Source organism: Doryrhamphus excisus, chromosome 22 (assembly GCF_030265055.1).
Source record: "Doryrhamphus excisus isolate RoL2022-K1 chromosome 22, RoL_Dexc_1.0, whole genome shotgun sequence".
Lineage (NCBI taxonomy): Eukaryota > Metazoa > Chordata > Actinopteri > Syngnathiformes > Syngnathidae > Doryrhamphus > Doryrhamphus excisus.
This window is the reverse complement of record NC_080487.1, coordinates 12,679,196-12,696,692: the sequence shown is the minus strand read 5'-3', so window position 1 is coordinate 12,696,692 and position 17,497 is coordinate 12,679,196. Positions and strand designations below refer to the sequence as shown.

The window sequence follows — 17,497 nt, the reverse complement described above, 5'->3', positions numbered from 1 at the left end:
CCAGTTCCTGTCTAAAAAAAGGACAACAGCTGTGGACAAAAAGCGGCATCAGAACATCATCCCGCCCCTTTAAAAATGATTATCAAATCCCCCGACTACTAAAAGTATCGTCAAACTATAGTAGACTAAACATTCATTGGATACTGTAAAGGTTCTAAGATGTATGTACCTGTTCTCGCTCATGGGGGAGCAGCGTCACCGTCGACAACACCAAAGGGGACGCACCCGGGCACCTTGGGACCCTCCCCTCGGCGCCGGGATGCCCGAGCTGATACCGCGGCCCGTTCTTCAACAACCGGCCACTGTTAACCGACCGCTTTGCCGCCAGCCGCAACCTCTGACGGAAAGCCGGGTTGTCTGCAACTTCCGTGAGGTCATCCTGGTTCCTCAGGTACCTCTCGATGTTCTTCAGCGACGAGCCGTGCAAATCATCCAGGCCCCCAATGGCCCTCCGAAGTATCTTATTCCAATCAACGTGGCGGAGATCGCCGGGATTCCATATAGATTCCTTTGATGGCACGGACACAACGGGAGCTGGCGGGATCAATCCGGCTCTCCCTGGGTTCCCCGGGTCCTTGTACGAAGTGCTCCCCTTATTGGTAACCTTAAGAATAGAGCCGTCATGAACGCTTAAATCCAACTGCTCCAATACAGTCTTCCTGTCCAGTCCGTGCGATGTGGCCACCGCATGACAAATCCTCTCCTCTGAGGGACGCTGCTTTTGCCTCTTGATTTTCTGTATTGCCTCGAGAATCCACTCCGTGTAGAGAGGGTTTGCGAGTTTGACCATGGCTGAAAAAGGACACTCACAAGAACGCGATAATCCATACAGATCCCCACTTGCTGCTGGCGAGCACTGGGTACATCCACATCCTTGACGAGAAAGTCAAAAAGGTACGTTCCACAACAATCCCGGGTGTAAGACAACTGGGGGAAAAGTTGGCACTAATAAAATTCCACCACTTGGGCTGTGTCTACTTGAGTCCAACATTAAATCTATGAGAAAAGCAAATAGACACGTTACACAGATAGATGCACATCTATTACAAAACTGCCTCGAATATAAGACGATTTTTTTTCTGAAAAAACAGTTGACAAGATGTCTTAAATAATTATAGCGAGACCAGTTCAAAACTTTGGATGCTTTAGGTCGTTAAAAAGAGTGATCATCATGCATACAGAGTTGTCTTATATGCGGTAATTACTAGATGTTATGGCCATATTTGTCCCTCTAAGTTATATAGAAGTCTTATATTTTCCCAGAAACTGATCTTTAAAATGAGGGCTCGTCTTATATTCCAGGTCATCTTGTATTCGGGTCAACACGGGTAACAACCAAGTGGATTTGATGGGCATCTTTTGCCTTCTAAAAGATGTTGTAAAACATAAAAAATAAACTTTTAAAAGTCAAGATTGTTTTACAAGAAGCTGACAAGTATTAGCAAAGCGAAAGTTTGAGAAACTTATATCAGAGTTGTAGGAACAAATGCTAAAAACATTTATAGGGTTTAAAATCCATGCTAACTGGTTGGTAGCTAGCAAACGAGGTGGAAAACATTGTCCTCGCTAAAGTGCGTATGGGATTGTATTAATTTTTTTCCTGGTCTTGAAAAAGAGGGATACAGGGGTCGTCTTACATCCCCCGTCCCTACGGTAACTACTTAATTTGTGGTAAAACAACAAATCCTGTGTTTGGTAAGTAGCAAAGGAAGGTTAGCAAAGTTGTATAAACTTCTACAGAGTTACAAAAACAAGAAAAAAAATCTTGTTATGTGTGTGGTATTGTGGCACGGACATCCTGAGAGATTAATCAAATATTTATATTTTCCCATAACTGGTATTTAAAAAAAGATGGGTCGTCTCATATTCTGAAGGGTCGTCTTACATTTGTGTGAATATGGCAACAAGTTAACAGCTGAGTGGCTGTGATGAGCATATTGTAAAATATGTTGTAAAACATAAGGAAGAAATTAGAAACATGCATATATTTAAAACCCAGGCTTAGTGTTTGGTAAGTAGCAAAACAAAGTGTAGTAAGTTCTAGAAGTTCTATGGAGTTGTGAAGAAGTGTAAACAATCTTCCCCAGTAAGTTGTGTGCGTCATTCTACATCATAAAGCAACACAACAGTCACTGTATCTATCATTTCCCTGGAGTTTTAACATTTCAACAAAAAAAAGAACATTTCAGTCACACAAAATGACGACGCCAAGGCAACATTCCACCCTTCCACTTTTTGACAGCTCCATGGCCGCCCACAACAAAGTGATTAACGCCACACGCACAAAATCAATGTCCGCTCCCTGACAGCCACACGTTCGATGCCCCGAAGGGCGAAAGCTCGCCGCTCTGACACGCTTTTTAAGCAAACACGAGAAAGCGGGTAACAAACCGTGTAACAAACCTGCGAGTCGCGTCGAGTGGCTCCTGAAATGACAAGCGTTCAAAGTGGCGTCACCTAAACAGTCGCCATTTTGTTACACTGTTGTAGTTTACGGCGAATCCGACATGACGCTGATTACAATCCAATGGAGTCTCATTAAAGCTCGCCGACACTAATGCGCCCGCCCTAACAACTTCAATATTGGCTGTAACGAGTCGAGATCCGATTCCTGGTTTGATAAAATACGTGTCAATCTTCACGCACGAGCTCACGCCATTGGCCGGCCTAGCTGTCACTTCCTCCCCCCCTTGTCTTGTCCCGCCTTCTTAAGGTGCCTTCACGGTGGCGTAAATATCACGAACAGGCGGACAGGACGCTAAAACATTTATTTACAACTTGTCTCCTCTTTTATTTGTGGCAGTTCAACACACGCTGACGCGCAGCATGTTCGTTGCATGCTGTGTCACGATTTAAAAAGACAAATGTTCCACCGTCAGTGGCCATGTAACACCGTCCCACCTTAATGACACATTCCTCCTTGGAACAGTTGCAAGTGGATCGTTTTTACACTTTAAATGATTAATTATCGGGGAGCAGCAAGGCCGATAAACGCCGGTAAAGTGGTACACAAATACACGGTGACGCGTTTAGAGACTCCTAACAGGAGAGGGAGTCAAAACGTGTGAGGGGGGCTATGATCGCCCCGGTTAAGCACCACCTCCCTTCTTATTCTTTCCCCTGGAGTAGCCCGTTAATTCTCCTGATAATTCACATTTAAGCCAATTAAACATTATTTAATAAAAGTGTGCGTGTTTTTTCCCCCTGCTCATCAGACACCACATGACAGTGAACGTCCCACATGGCGTTGCGCAATGAAGATGTGACCTCTTTATCGCCATTAAATAATTCCGACATCCGAAATAGTTGAGCCCGCAGGGAGGAAAGCGAGACAAGTTAAGGAGCGGGGGGAAATTCATTAATAAACGCTGTATAGGACTTTAACCCCCCCACGCACCCGTCACGTCCCGCAACGGTTGCTTTTAATCGCTATTTAAATAAACCATTGTGCGCACATTGACGCTAAGTTGCATGCAAGAAAGCGCAAGAATGAATGCTTCAAGAAAACACTCCCAAAAAACATATAAGTGCTGAGTTTACCTCCTCAAGTTTTTCCGAGAGTCCTCTTGTCTTCATGATGGTGAAATGATTCAAAGGAGGAGGAGGAGGAGGAGGGGGGAGAGGAGAAAAAGAAAAAAAACAAAAAAGCATATCCGAGGTGCAGAGCTAGCATGGAGAGCAGTTGATAACAACTAATTGAAAGGTTAATCTACATAGCAGCCTGTGACAAAATGGTACCCTCCTCCTCCTCCTCCTCCTGCTTCTCCTCCCTCCCTCCTCCTCCTCCTTCTTCACTGGAGACATCACGTCTTTAGTGTCGACCCGCCATCATATCATAAACACCTGCACCATGCATTAAATATGCAAGAAATACAAAAGTTGCATGAATTAATACACAGTTCTGTTTACTATCATGTACTTTCTAATGTTTCTACTCCTTAATATCTCCAAAAGGTGAAAAAATATTAAAATATATATAATTACAAGCTGCTTAAATAAGGAATTCCAGCCTGTAGACCACCACAACGTACCCCGAAGGACATTCCGATGCACGAGTGTGTAAGGACACCACCAAGTGGTGACGTTGGTGAATTGCAATGCCATCAGGAAACGTTTTAGAGCAAACAAAATCGGAAATTCTCTAAACAATGATGGAGGATGACGCGGCTTTATGTTTCCATGGTAACAAGTTGTCGACAAAATCCCCCCTATAAAAATGTCTATTAATATTTTAAAAAAAAATGCCAAAACAGAAAGAGTACTCCAGTTTGACACAGGGAAGTGGGGAAAAAACAAGCCGCCTCAAATGCATCGCATAACAATAATAAAGGATGAAGAAGCTCATCTGTATTTACATCTTCATACTGACAAGTATTCCATATGCAGATGACCACAATGTACCCCTATGGGCATTTCTAATGCGTTCCTATACATGAAGTGCATAAATAGAAAAAAATCAATATTTTAAAATCACGATTAAAACATAAAAATTGCTATAAAAACATATATATATACACTCCAGTTTTCCACAGGAAGTGGAAAAACAAGCCGCCTCAAATGCATCGCATAACAATAACGAAGGATGAAGAAGCTCTTCTGTCTATTTACATCTTCACACTGACAAGTATTCCATATGCAGATGACCACAATGTACCCCTATGGGTTTTTGTAATGTGTTCCTATACGTGAAGTGCAAACATAGAAAAAAATCACTATTTTAAAATCACTATTAAAACATAAAAATTGCTATAAAAACATATATATATACTCCAGTTTTCCACAGGAAGTGAAAAAACAAGCCGCCTCAAATGCATCGCATAACAATAACGAAGGATGAAGAAGCTCATCTGTATTTACATCTTCACACTGACAAGTATTCCATATGCAGATGACCACAATGTACCCCTATGGGCATTTCTAATGCGTTCCTATACGTAAAGTGCAAAAATGGAAAAAAAACACAATTTTAAAATCACGATTAAAACATAAAAATTGCTATAAAAACATATATATACTCCAGTTTTCCACAGGAAGTGGAAAAAACAAGGCTCCTGCAATGCACCGCAAAACAACAACAGAGGATGAACAAGCCCACGGTCACAAATATCGTATGTGTAACACCCCCCCCCCACAAAATGCATACTACTAGACAACCACAATGTACCGCATGGGCATTTTCTAATGCATTCCTATACACAAGTAGTGTTGTAACACAACTGTGGCGCTGTTAACCTGGAAAAATTTTAGAATCAAAATGCATCCATAAATAAACACAATTGTCAATCTGGGCGTTATTCGACTTTGCTGCCGAAAACTGGAAAAAACAAGTCGCCTTGAAGGCATCACACACGCTAACAAACATCAACAATGAAAATTGTAACATGACTCCTAAGAAAAGTGCGATCTACTAACTTTAATTCTGACATTGTTACACTCTCCTGCACTCTATGTGTGTATGCGCCCCGCCTCCGCCCACCAAGACAAAAACAAGACTCAAAATGGCTCACCTCGTTTATGGCGAAGTTCCTTTGCTGAGTGAATCCCCTCCCTGTATGATTATTAAATGAAAGTGAATGGGAACTATAACAACATATAATCATTACAGCTAAATTATTAAATTACGGTTAACGTGACAGAAAATGCGGCGACTCGTCACTCGTTGTTTACTGCTGGGAATCATCCATCAATCAATTTTAGTAGCCGTAGCAGAAATAGTCTACTAGCTAACAAACGGACAGTCACAAAACAATCCAAAACGGAACCAGGAAGTAGCCTGCTAACTTTAAAAATCTGATAAAATTGGATAATCGAAGAATTGTCGCAACTCTGCTTCACCATTATCACAATTTGTCCCTAAAGAAGGATGTTTATCGGCAGTGACTGAGTGTAAATACTTCCAAAATAGCTACACTGCTACGCTAGCTCTAGCTGGGGCCTTTGGAACCAGGAAGTAGCCTGCTAACTTTTGATTAAATTTGATAAAATTGGATAATCAATGAATTGTCGCAACTCTACTTCACCATTATCACAATTTGTCCCTAAAGAAGGATGTTTATCAGCAGTGACTGAGTGTAAGTACTTTTAAAATAGCTATACTGCTACGCTAGCTCTAGCTGGGGCCTTTGGAACCAGGAAGTAGCCTGCTAACTTTTGATAAAATTTGATAAAAATGAATAATCAAAGAATTGTCGCAATTCTACTTCACCATTATCACAATTTGTCCCGAAAGAAGGATGTTTATCAGCAGTGACTGACTGTAAATACTTTTAAAATAGCTATACTACTACGCTAGCTCTACCTGGGGCCTTTGGAACCAGGAAGTAGCCTGCTAACTTTTGATAAAATTTGATAAAAATGAATAATCGATGAATTGTCGCAATTCTACTTCACCATTATCACAATTTGTCCCTAAAGAAGGATGTTTATCGGCAGTGACTGACTGTAAGTACTTTCAAAATAGCTATACTGCTACGCTAGCTGTAGATGGGGCCTTTGGAACCAGGAAGTAGACTGCTAGCTAACAAACAGACGACCAACAAAAACACGTCCCTGCCACAATTTGTTCAAATTTTGTTGAAATAACTTCGAACTTTTAAGTTATTTATGCCTCTTATTAAGTACTACTAAGTAGCTAACAAATGTACGACAAACAAAACCACTATTTTGCTTTTTTTGAAGTCACAAAAAAAATGGTACGGTCCTGCGTTTGGCTAACTAGCATGCATAAGAAACAAATATGGCGCTTAGTGACATGACATTCTATGTAATCTGCATACATCTTGTTAATTTGTCCTAAACGGGTGGGAGTCATGTAAAGCTATCATGGAGGAGTATTGGGGGGTGCGGGCGGGTGGCGGGGGGTGCTGCTGCTGCAGGTGAAGCTGTCTTGGATCTTTTGAATGGGAGCAAATGTGCCCCATCCCCCTTGTAACGACACCCGCCTTGCTGGCCCTTGCCAAGACCAAAACCAGACCGGTGTTCACCAAGACTGCCGCCCATCTGTAGGGGCACCACAGCAGCGCCCCCATGGTTCCATACACATAGGTCGAACCATTTTTTTCCCTGTAAATAATCCCATTTCCCTACATGACGAAGGAAAAAGTTCTGCAGGGAAAGTGAGGAGAAAAGGACTTTTTCCCTACCATTGTGGGTGTCCGTTCTCATGACTTAATCATGGCCGCCTCCCCTTTTGTGTTTGTGTTTTGCCATCTGTCATCTTGAGAGAGGCCAATGAGCCAGCTGCCCCTCATGAGTGTGATCATGCCCAATCACAAACCCCCGCACGCACACACACTTTCTTTCAGAGTGGCATCTGTGTGGGAGAAAAAAAAAACACCCCAAAAAGTTAATTAGAAGCCTTTTTGTTGTTGATTGACAGCTGATATGATGTAACAGGTTGTTGGACCACAGTTGCTTAGTGGCCCCGACACCCCCCCGACCCCCCCAACCCGGCCAAGATGGCACAGCTGGGGGGATGGGTATAAAAAAAAAGCTCCTATAGTCGATTTTTTGGCACTTTTCGGAGTTCGTTTGTGGAAAGGGGGGGGGTACTTTCTAATTAATGGGCACTATTAGCATGATAAAGCATTTGGTTGAATTTGCTGGAGTCATTCCAAACCGGTGTGCATCCTTTCTTGGTGAATGTTACTTATTTGACTATTTTTCCTCTCGATGTAGCGCTAGCTTTCATAGCATAATCGACAAAACAAATCGTTTTTCGGCAAAAAACTTAATTAACATGAACTTGTTATATTTGTTACTTATTCTTTGTATTAAGCGGCGAAATAAATATAAAATAAATATAAAAAATATAAATATGTAAATATATAAAATACATACAATGCAAAAAATAAAATTACTTATATAGAATCAGTATTTAGTCTTTCTTAAGACAATGGTTACCATGACAACCCCAAAACACTCAAGAAAATGACTTCAGTGGTTATTTATTTATTTAATTTTTGGCCAAAATTTTGGTTAGCTTAATTAGCTACATACAACAACAAAAAAAACAAACGGCTGGTATGATGAAAATGATAAAAAGTATCAGAAATATAGTCCGACAAAACAATCAGTATCTAATAATGAGGTCAGTCTTTACGATTGTGTTCATTTATTTATTTAATTTTTGGCCAAAATTTTGGTTAGCTTAATTAGCTACATACAACAACAACAACAAAAAAAACGGCTGGTATGATGAAAATGATAAAAAGTATCAGAAACATTGTCCGACAAAACAATCAGTATCTAATAATGAGGTCAGTCTTTATGATTGTGTTCATTTATTTATTTAATTTTTGGCCAAAATTTTGGTTAGCTTAATTAGCTACATACAACAACAACAAAAAAATACGGCTGCTATGATGAGAATGATAAAAAGTATCAGAAATATTGTCCGACAAAACAATCAGTATCTAATAATGAGGTCAGTCTTTACGATTGTGTTCATTTATTTATTTAATTTTTGGCCAAAATTTTGGTTAGCTTAATTAGCTACATACAACAACAACAAAAAAAAAACGGCTGGTATGATGAAAATGATAAAAAAGTATCAGAAACATTGTCAGAAAAAAACAATCAGTATCTAATAATGAGGTCAGTCTTTACGACTGTGTTCATTTATTTATTTAATTTTTGGCCAAAATTTTGGTTAGCTTAATTAGCTACATACAACAACAAAAAAAAACGGCTGGTATGATGAAAATGATAAAAAGTATCAGAAACATTGTCCGACAAAACAATCAGTATCTAATAATGAGGTCAGTCTTTACGATTGTGTTCATTTATTTATTTAATTTTTGGCCAAAATTTTGGTTAGCTTAATTAGCTACATACAACAACAACAAAAAAAAAACGGCTGGTATGATGAAAATGATAAAAAGTATCAGAAACATTGTCCGAAAAAAACAATCAGTATCTAATAATGAGGTCAGTCTTTATGATTGTGTTCAAGCTACGGCGGAAAAATGCAAGAACGTCATCAAAATTGAAGCCAGAGACACGATTTTTTGCCCACTTTGAGATCTCAAATACTTTTACAACCGTACAAAATTCCGTTATAATCCAGATAAAATTGTGACCTCTGTTCCGTGCACAAAAAATATCGTATTTAAAAACTGATCTTTATAACATTTGACATCAAGTCCAATCGCTAGCAAGATACAAATGACAGATTTTGGTTAAAAAGTTGTTGTTTATTGTGCCCATTGTGGTTGATTGTGTAGTAGAAAAACATAAAATCCTGACGCGGATATGTACTGTATGCGATCATGTTCTCGAATGCATCTAGTGAAAGTCCGGCTTCTCGGGGAAGGTGCATCCCACTCGTCTGATGATGACGTTAGCGGCGTAGTGTCCCGCTCGGATGCATTCCTCCAGTGGATGCTCCTGGACTAACGCAGACAGGAACCCTGCGTAACGACATCGAAGAGTATTACGTTAATATTTTGTGGCACCTCGTCCAAAAACGGTAAGCAGAATTAAAGTTAATGTGAACAAGTTAACGTTACCAACTAAAAAAATATTGATAAGGTGCAATATCGTAGAGTTGTTTCTTTCAAATTTCTCCAACAAAAAAATTGCACAAAAACAACTCCCTAATTTTGGAGCTATGTGACAATATTTCGTAGTTTTATTGTTGTATCCTGATGCTACTGATATCGTGCATCAAATATCGGGATAATGTGACATGCTTTTCACTGAACAGCAGCCATATTTCGAGCCATATTTTATTGTTCCCGCACAATTCTTTCAAATTATCATAGTCAAATTGTTATAATACTCTATCAAGAGTCACTCTCCGATTTCAATCGATCGGATTTCGGATTTCAAACAAAAATGCATACGGTACCTCCGACAAAGGCATCTCCGGCGCCGTTCGTGTCAACGATATCGTTCTGGTCGATGTCCAAAACGGGGAACATGGTCACCTTGCCACCTGCAATCAGGATACAAAAAAACATTAAGGTAAAAAAATAAACCTTTTTTTTTTATTAATCGAATTTTAAGCCCAAGTACTTTGATTCGATATTTCGGTTGATTTTCAATTCACTCGCCTAATTACATCGGTAATTATATAGGTGACCGATATCACGGCTAGGCTATGTAACAAGTTCGTGAAAGTGCGAGACATGCTAACATGCACAATGTTTACGTTGTGTCTTTATAGTCAACAAAGCTAGTTTGGAAGATTCAGAGACTATGATAACATTAAAAAAATAAAATCTAACACTTAATAAAACTAAAATCTAATTAAACAAAAGTAAAATATCATTAAAATATAAATTACAGATGTTTACGCTAGCTTACCTAGATGTTTGGTTGTTGTGTTCAAGTTTTGGATTTGTTTTGGTTTATTATACTACAGAATATACTATCAACTTATGTCTAAGTAACAAGATAAATGGTGATAAAAAAAAGTTAAAGCGTTTTATGTCCTAAATTGTGTCTTTTAAAAGCTAAAAATTGTTCTGCTTCTGGGCTACAAAATGTAGCGAGCAATACCTTTGTAAATATCGCATCTGATGCTAAGTTTCTTTCCTGGTTCTATTTTGCTTTGAGAATTATAGCGCTAGCTTACAGATGTTTACGCTAGCTTACTTAGATGTTTGTTTTGTTTGTGTTCAAGTTTTGGATTGGTTTTAGTTTTTTATACTATAGAATATACTATCAACTTATGTCGAAGTAACAACATAAATGGTGATAAAAAGTTTTACCGTTTTATGTCCTAAATTGTGTCTTTTAGGCAGCTGTGCCATCAGGCTAAGGTTTTTCTCAAAGTTGCTAAAAACGTTCTGCTTCCGGCAACAAAATGTAGTGAGGAATACCTTTGCAAATATCGCATCTGATGCTAAGTTTCTTTCCTGGTTCTATTTTCCTTTGACAATTGTAGCGCTAGCTTACAGATGTTTACGCTAGCTTACTTAGATGTTTGTTTTTTTGTGTTCAAGTTTTGGATTGGTTTTGGTTTTTTATACTATAGAATATACTATCAACTTATGTCTAAGTAATAAGATAAATGGTGATAAAAAAAAAAGTTTAACCGTTTTATGTCCTAAATTGTGTTTTTTAAAAGTTAAAAATGTTCTGCTTCTGGGCTACAAAATGTAGCGAGCAATACCTTTGCAAATATCGCATGTGATGCTAACTTTCTTTCCTGGTTCTATTTTCCTTTGACAATTGTAGCGCTAGCTTACAGATGTTTATGCTAGCTTACTTAGATGTTTTTTTTTGTGTTCAAGTTTTGGATTGGTTTTGGTTTTTTATACTATAGAATATACTATCAACTTATGTCTAAGTAACAAGATAAATGGCGATAAAAAGTTGAACAGTTTTATGTCCTAAATTGTGTCTTTTAGGCAGCTATTTTTTCTTATTTTTTTCTTCAAGTTCTGATTATTGCTCGCAAAAAACGTTCTGCTTCTGGGGTTCCACCTCCAAGAAGATCAAAGCAATGCTACCAAATGTCTAAATAGAACCTAAGTCACAACATAGGATGACGTTTTAAGTCCTAAATTGCGTCTTTTGTTCAGCTATCCCATCGGGCTAACATGTTTGATCATGTTATGGATTCTAGTTGCTCTTCTAGAACCACCTTCTGGTTCTGGGGGTTCGCTTCAGATCAAAGCCAGGGATGCAAAAATGTCTAAATTAGAACATAAATCATTTTTATGCATTTAAATGTTGTCTTTTGTGTGAATATTTTTGTTATTCCTGATTATTGTTTGACTTTTAGATATTTGAATTAAGTTTCTTTCATAAACGTTCCGCTTCTTGGGCTTCCACCATATTGGGATTTTTCTGCAAGAAGATAAAAGCGACGACGGCAAACGTCTAAATAATAACACGTGTCACAACATGGGATGACTGGTAAATCATTTTCATCCTTTTTAAGTCGTAAATTGTGTCTTTTGTGCAGCTGTCCCGTCAAAGCTAACTTTATTTACAGGAGCCCCGGAGGGCCCTTGGCAGAGCACGACGAGCTTCCATTGAAAAATCACTCGCATGAGGCGTTCAATGTCTTTTCCAGAGACACCCCCCCCCCCCCCCTCTACACGGTCCCTCCTCTGCCGCAGCTTGTCCCACTCAGGGGGGGAGGTTTACATAACCCCTGTGATACAAATGATTAAAACCGGCTAAGGTTACAGTCCCGACAATTACCCGCCTGTCTGCAACAAAGAGCTCATTGGCAAGTCACGGAAACAGAAAAGAGGACCATGTGGTCACTGACTGGTCTGGATGGTTTGAGACGGTATTCCGAGGAAAGTGTCGCTTCCAAAGGTGAAGCTCGTAACAACAAGAGAGGAAGTAACGCTCTAATTGTGTGCTTTTGTTCGCCGGCTTGTCATAATACGCTCATTAGCGCTCTTGTGTGGCGCTGATTGAAATGCCTTTCAAGAGCAGGCTCTTTGAAATGACGATCAATTAAGGCGTTTTATTCGCACATATTCGTTTTTTTTATCAATACCCATTCGAGACGACCTCGACTCCGACGAGAAGTGAGATGACGGGATTGTTATCGTGTCTAAATTAGTATTTTCAGAAATTAAATCAGGATTTTTCCAAAGTTATAGATAGAAAAATTAAAATAAACTCACTAAAGTTGTTTTTTTTTTAATTTATTTAGAGCAGGGGTGTCCAAAGTGTGGCCCACAGGCTAAGTCAAGTTACATGTCAAAGTCTGTGGTTGGATCCTAACACCTGATTGGTTACTCTGATACACTAGATGGCGCTATGGTGTTTCTATGGCGTATTATTATTAAAATACACTCCTGTGTATGCTTATTTTAGCTAATTATATTGTAGCATATAATTATTATTTATTTCATTTTGTCCTATTTCGAAAGTGAAAGTGAAATGCATCTTTTCACAAAAAAATGCTTTGTTGAGAACTGAAATTTTGTTGAAACTGGCCTCTAACATGTAATGCCCCTTAGTTCCTGATCCTATCTATCCTGGTCACTCTCAATGAGAACCTCAGCATCCTCATCTCTGCTACTGCTGACTAACATGTAATGTCCCTCTAATGTACTCCGTCCTGATCCTATCCATCCTGGTCACTCCCAATGAGAACCTCAGCATCCTCATCTCTGCTACCTCTGGTTAACATGTAATGTCCCTCTGATGTACTAGTTCCTGATCCTTTCCATCCTGGTCACTCCCAATGAGAACCTCAGCATCCTCATCTCTGCTACCTCCAGCTAACATGTAATGTCCCTTTGATGTACTAGTTCCTGATCCTATCCATCCTGGTCACTCCCAATGAGAACCTCAGCATCCTCATCTCTGCTACCTCCGGCTAACATGTAATGTCCCACGGATGTACTCGTTCCTGATCCTATCCATCCTGGTCACTCCCAATAAGAACCTCAGCATCCTCATCTCTGCTACCTCCGACAAACATGTAATGTCCGTCTGATGTACTCGTTCCTGATCCTTTCCATCCTGGTCACTCCCAATGAGAACCTCAGCATCCTCATCTCTGCTACCTCCGGCTAACATGTAATGTCCCTCTGATGTACTCGTTCCTGATCCTATCCATCCTGGTCACTCCCAATGAGAACCTCAGCATCCTCATCTCTGCTACCTCTGGCTAACATGTAATGTCCCTTTGATGTACTAGTTCGCGATCCTATCCATCCTGGTCACTCTCAATGAGAACCTCAGCATCCTCATCTCTGCTACCTCCGGCAAACATGTAATGTCCGTCTGATGTACTAGTTCCTGATCCTTTCCATCCTGGTCACTCCCAATAAGAACCTCAGCATCCTCATCTCTGCTACTGCTGACTAACATGTAATGTCCCTCTAATGTACTCCGTCCTGATCCTATCCATCCTGGTCACTCCCAATGAGAACCTCAGCATCTTCATCTCTGCTACCTCCGGCTAACATGTAATGTCCCTTTGACGTACTCGTTCCTGATCCTATCCATCCTGGTCACTCTCAATGAGAACCTCAGCATCCTCATCTCTGCTACCTCCGACTAACATGTAATGTCCCTTTGATGTACTAGTTTGCGATCTTATCCATCCTGGTCACTCTCATTGAGAACCTCAGCATCCTCATCTCTGCTACCTCCGGCAAACAAGTAATGTCCCTTTGATGTACTCGTTCCTGATCCTTTCCATCCTGGTCACTCCCAATGAGAACCTCAGCGTCCTCATCTCTGGTACCGCTGACTAACATGTAATGTCCCAATGATGTACTCGGTCCTGATCCTATCCATCCTGGTCACTCCCAATGAGAACCTCAGCATCCTCATTTCTGCTACCTCCGGATAACATGTAATGTCCCTCAGATGTACTAGTTCCTGATCCTTTCCATCCTGGTCACTCCCAATAAGAACCTCAGCATTCTAATCTCTGCTACCTCTGGCAAACATGTAATGTCCCATTGACATACTCGTTCCTGATCCTATCCATCCTGGTCACTCTCAATGAGAACCTCAGCATCCTCATCTCCATGAGTACCATGCAGCACCAGAAATCACACTAATGGTAATGTGATTATATTATTATTATTATTGGTTAGCTTCATTATAACAACATTATTATAGTCCCAACCCCTCTGATCTCCATGGTTACAAATCACGGTGATAATGATAAATAAATGAGTCGCTTCCGCTAAAAAAGGTATCGCTTATCATCGGAGTGGAACACCACCTCCATGTGAGAAACGTCTTCTTCTTCTTCTTCTTCGTCTGGAATGTTTCCCGTTTGCCTTTGCACCCAAACTGAAGAAAGCCCACGGAGAGAGTGAAAAAGGAAACCGCGTTCTTGGCAAACGCCACAGGTTGGGAAATCAGTCGACATTCAATATGTTTCTCAGTCGTAACTGTCAACGTTATGGCTTGCAGGGAAGAAAAAAAAAAAAGAGTAAAAAGTTTACACATGCCTGTAATTACTGCAAGCACAAGCGGCGTGGCCAACACATACTGTATCCATAGGAGGAAGGAAAGAAAACATTGCAACACAGCGTGCCAGGGAAGATATGGCATTGTGATTAATAGCATACATGCCACATAAACATGGAAGACCGCCGCATTGGCCCGGATCCCGATCGGAAATATGGGCAACCTGACACTCCAATGAATGACAAGTGACGTTTATTAAACATTCCCTACTAGTGCCATCAATTTTGCTACTTTAGTGTATTGTATATACTTATTTTGGTTAATTTTTCTGAGGAAAATTTAGTTTTTTTTATTATCTGGAACACATTTTTTGAGTTATGTATTTATTTTTCTGATGCTCCGAGTGTCCGTGTATGAGGAAGTGTCATTCCCAGGATAAACAGACTACAGACGTGTGTGAGTTGGAGATACATATACGTAATATGGTGTTGGAATGTGTTCAGGTCAGAATGAAGTTCCACTGTGCTTCCGTCTGCCATCATGACAGAGAGGCATGCCTAATTTACGCTAAAAAAAAAAAACAAAAAAAAAAAACTGTCAACCCATTAAATTTGGTTTTTTTGTAGCCCTAAAAATATAATTTTGGTTTATTTTTCAGATATAAGAAAAATAAACAAAAACAAAAAGAAAGGCCAATAAAAAGCATGTATGTCTGTATTTGTTTTTTTTAATTATTACTATTTTTAATAATCTGAAGTAGTTTTGTTTTTTGAGAAAAAACTGAAAAAAAAATCTATTAAATCTATCTATTATTTAAAAAAATCATCAATTTTTTTTATTTATTTTTTTTTTTTTAGGAGTGGTTTGGATATAAAGTAGGGATTTTTTTTTTTGCCAAAAAACGATATTGTCCAACTCTCAGTTGACAGCTTTGGCTGCCCCCCCCCCCCCCCCCCCCATACCAGGACCTGGGACAAGATACCCGTTTGTCCCCCTCCCCCAGTCAATGGCCGTGCCGATATCAGCCGATATCGATATCAACCGATATCGATATCAACCGATACCGATACGTGTAACATGACATATCTCCTGTGGTGGAATAAACACATACAGTGGGGCAAAAAAGTATTTAGTCAGCCACCAATTGTGCAAGTTCTCCCACTTAAAAAGATGAGAGAGGCCTGTAATTTTCATCATAGGTACGCTTCAACTATGAGAGACAAAATGAGAAAAAAAAATCCAGATAATCATATTGTTTGATTTTTAAAGAATTTATTTGCAAATCATGGTGGAAAATAAGTATTTGGTCAAAAACAAAAGTTCATCTCAATACTTTGTGATATACCCTTTGTTGGCAATGACAGAGATCAAACGTTTTCTGTAACTCTTCACAAGATTTTCACACACTGTTGTAGGTATTTTGGCCCATTCCTCCATGCAGATCGCCTCTAGAGCAGTGATGTTTAGGGGCTGTCGCTGGGCAACACGGATTTTCAACTCCCTCCAAAGATTTTCTATGGGGTTGAGATCTGGAGACTGGCTAGGCCACTCCAGGACCTTGAAATGCTTCTTATGAAGCCACTCCTTCGTTGCCCGGGCGGTGTGTTTGGGATCGTTGTCATGCTGAAAGACCCAGCCACGTTTCATCTTCAGTGCCCTTGCTGATGGAAGAAGGTTTTCATTCAGAATCTCACGATACATGGCCCCATTCATTCTCCCATTTACACGGATCAGTTGTCCTGGTCCCTTTGCAGAAAAACAGCCCCAGAGCATGATGTTTCCACCCCCATGCTTCACAGTAGGTGTGGTGTTGTTTGGATGCAACTCAGCATTCTTTCTCCTCCAAACACGACGAGTTGAGTTGATACCAAAAAGTTCTATTTTGGTTTCATCTGACCATATTACATTCTCCCAATCCTCTTCTGGATCATCCAAATGCTCTCTAGCAAACTTCAGACGGGCTTGGACATGTACTGGCTTCAGCAGGGGGACACGTCTGGCACTGCAGGATTTGAGTCCCTGGCGGCGGAGTGTGTTACTTATGGTAGCCTTCGTTAATATGGTCCCAGCTCTCTGCAGGTCTTTCACTAGGTCCCCCCGTGTGGTTCTGGGATTTTTGCTCACCGTTCTTGTTATCATTTTGACCCCACGGGGTGAGATCTTGCGTGGAGCCCCAGATCGAGGGAGATTATCGGTGGTCTTGTAGGTCTTCCATTTTCTCACAATTGCTCCCACAGTTGATTTCTTCACACCAAGCTGCTTAACTATTGCAGATTCAGTCTTCCCAGCCTGGTGCAGGTCTACAATTTTGTTTCTGATGTCCTTTGACAGCTCTTTGGTCTTGGCCATAGTGGAGTTTGGAGTGTGACTGTCTGAGGTTGTGGACAGGTGTCTTTTATACTGATAACCAGTTCAAACAGGTGCCATCAATACAGGTAACGAGTGGAGGACAGAGGAGCTTCTTAAAGAAGAACTTACAGGTCTGTGAGAGCCACAAATCTTGCTTGTTTGTAGGTGACCAAATACTTATTTTCCACCATGATTTGCAAATAAATTCTTTAAAAATCAAACAATGTGATTATCTGGATTTTTTTTTCTCATTTTGTCTCTCATAGTTGAAGCGTACCTATGATGAAAATTACAG

At 40.0% G+C, this 17,497-nt stretch overlaps 2 protein-coding genes across 6 annotated transcripts in view; both read right to left on the bottom strand.

Annotated features, from left to right (window-relative positions):
* Positions 1 to 5,530, bottom strand: part of kat6b (K(lysine) acetyltransferase 6B) — a 36,453-nt gene extending 30,923 nt beyond the window's left edge. The window contains exons 1-2 of one of the 4 annotated variants that reach the window (XM_058061491.1): positions 5,508 to 5,530; positions 170 to 996 (exon numbers count right to left, since the gene is read on the bottom strand). In XM_058061491.1, coding sequence (XP_057917474.1) covers positions 170 to 790 — 621 coding nt within the window. In that variant the 5' untranslated portion in view covers positions 791 to 996; positions 5,508 to 5,530. Of the gene's footprint in view, positions 1 to 169; positions 997 to 2,403; positions 2,576 to 3,540; positions 3,803 to 5,507 lie in introns of those variants that run through there. The other 3 variants (XM_058061490.1, XM_058061489.1, XM_058061492.1) reach the window with 3 other exon arrangements.
* Positions 5,531 to 8,265: 2,735 nt separating this feature from the next.
* LOC131109310 (adenosine kinase-like) overlaps positions 8,266 to 17,497 on the bottom strand; it is a 115,240-nt gene continuing 106,008 nt past the window's right edge. For both annotated transcript variants that reach the window (XM_058061193.1, XM_058061192.1), the window contains exons 10-11: positions 9,851 to 9,937; positions 8,266 to 9,410 (exon numbers count right to left, since the gene is read on the bottom strand). In XM_058061193.1, coding sequence (XP_057917176.1) covers positions 9,286 to 9,410; positions 9,851 to 9,937 — 212 coding nt within the window. In that variant the 3' untranslated portion in view covers positions 8,266 to 9,285. The remainder of the gene's footprint in view (positions 9,411 to 9,850; positions 9,938 to 17,497) is intronic.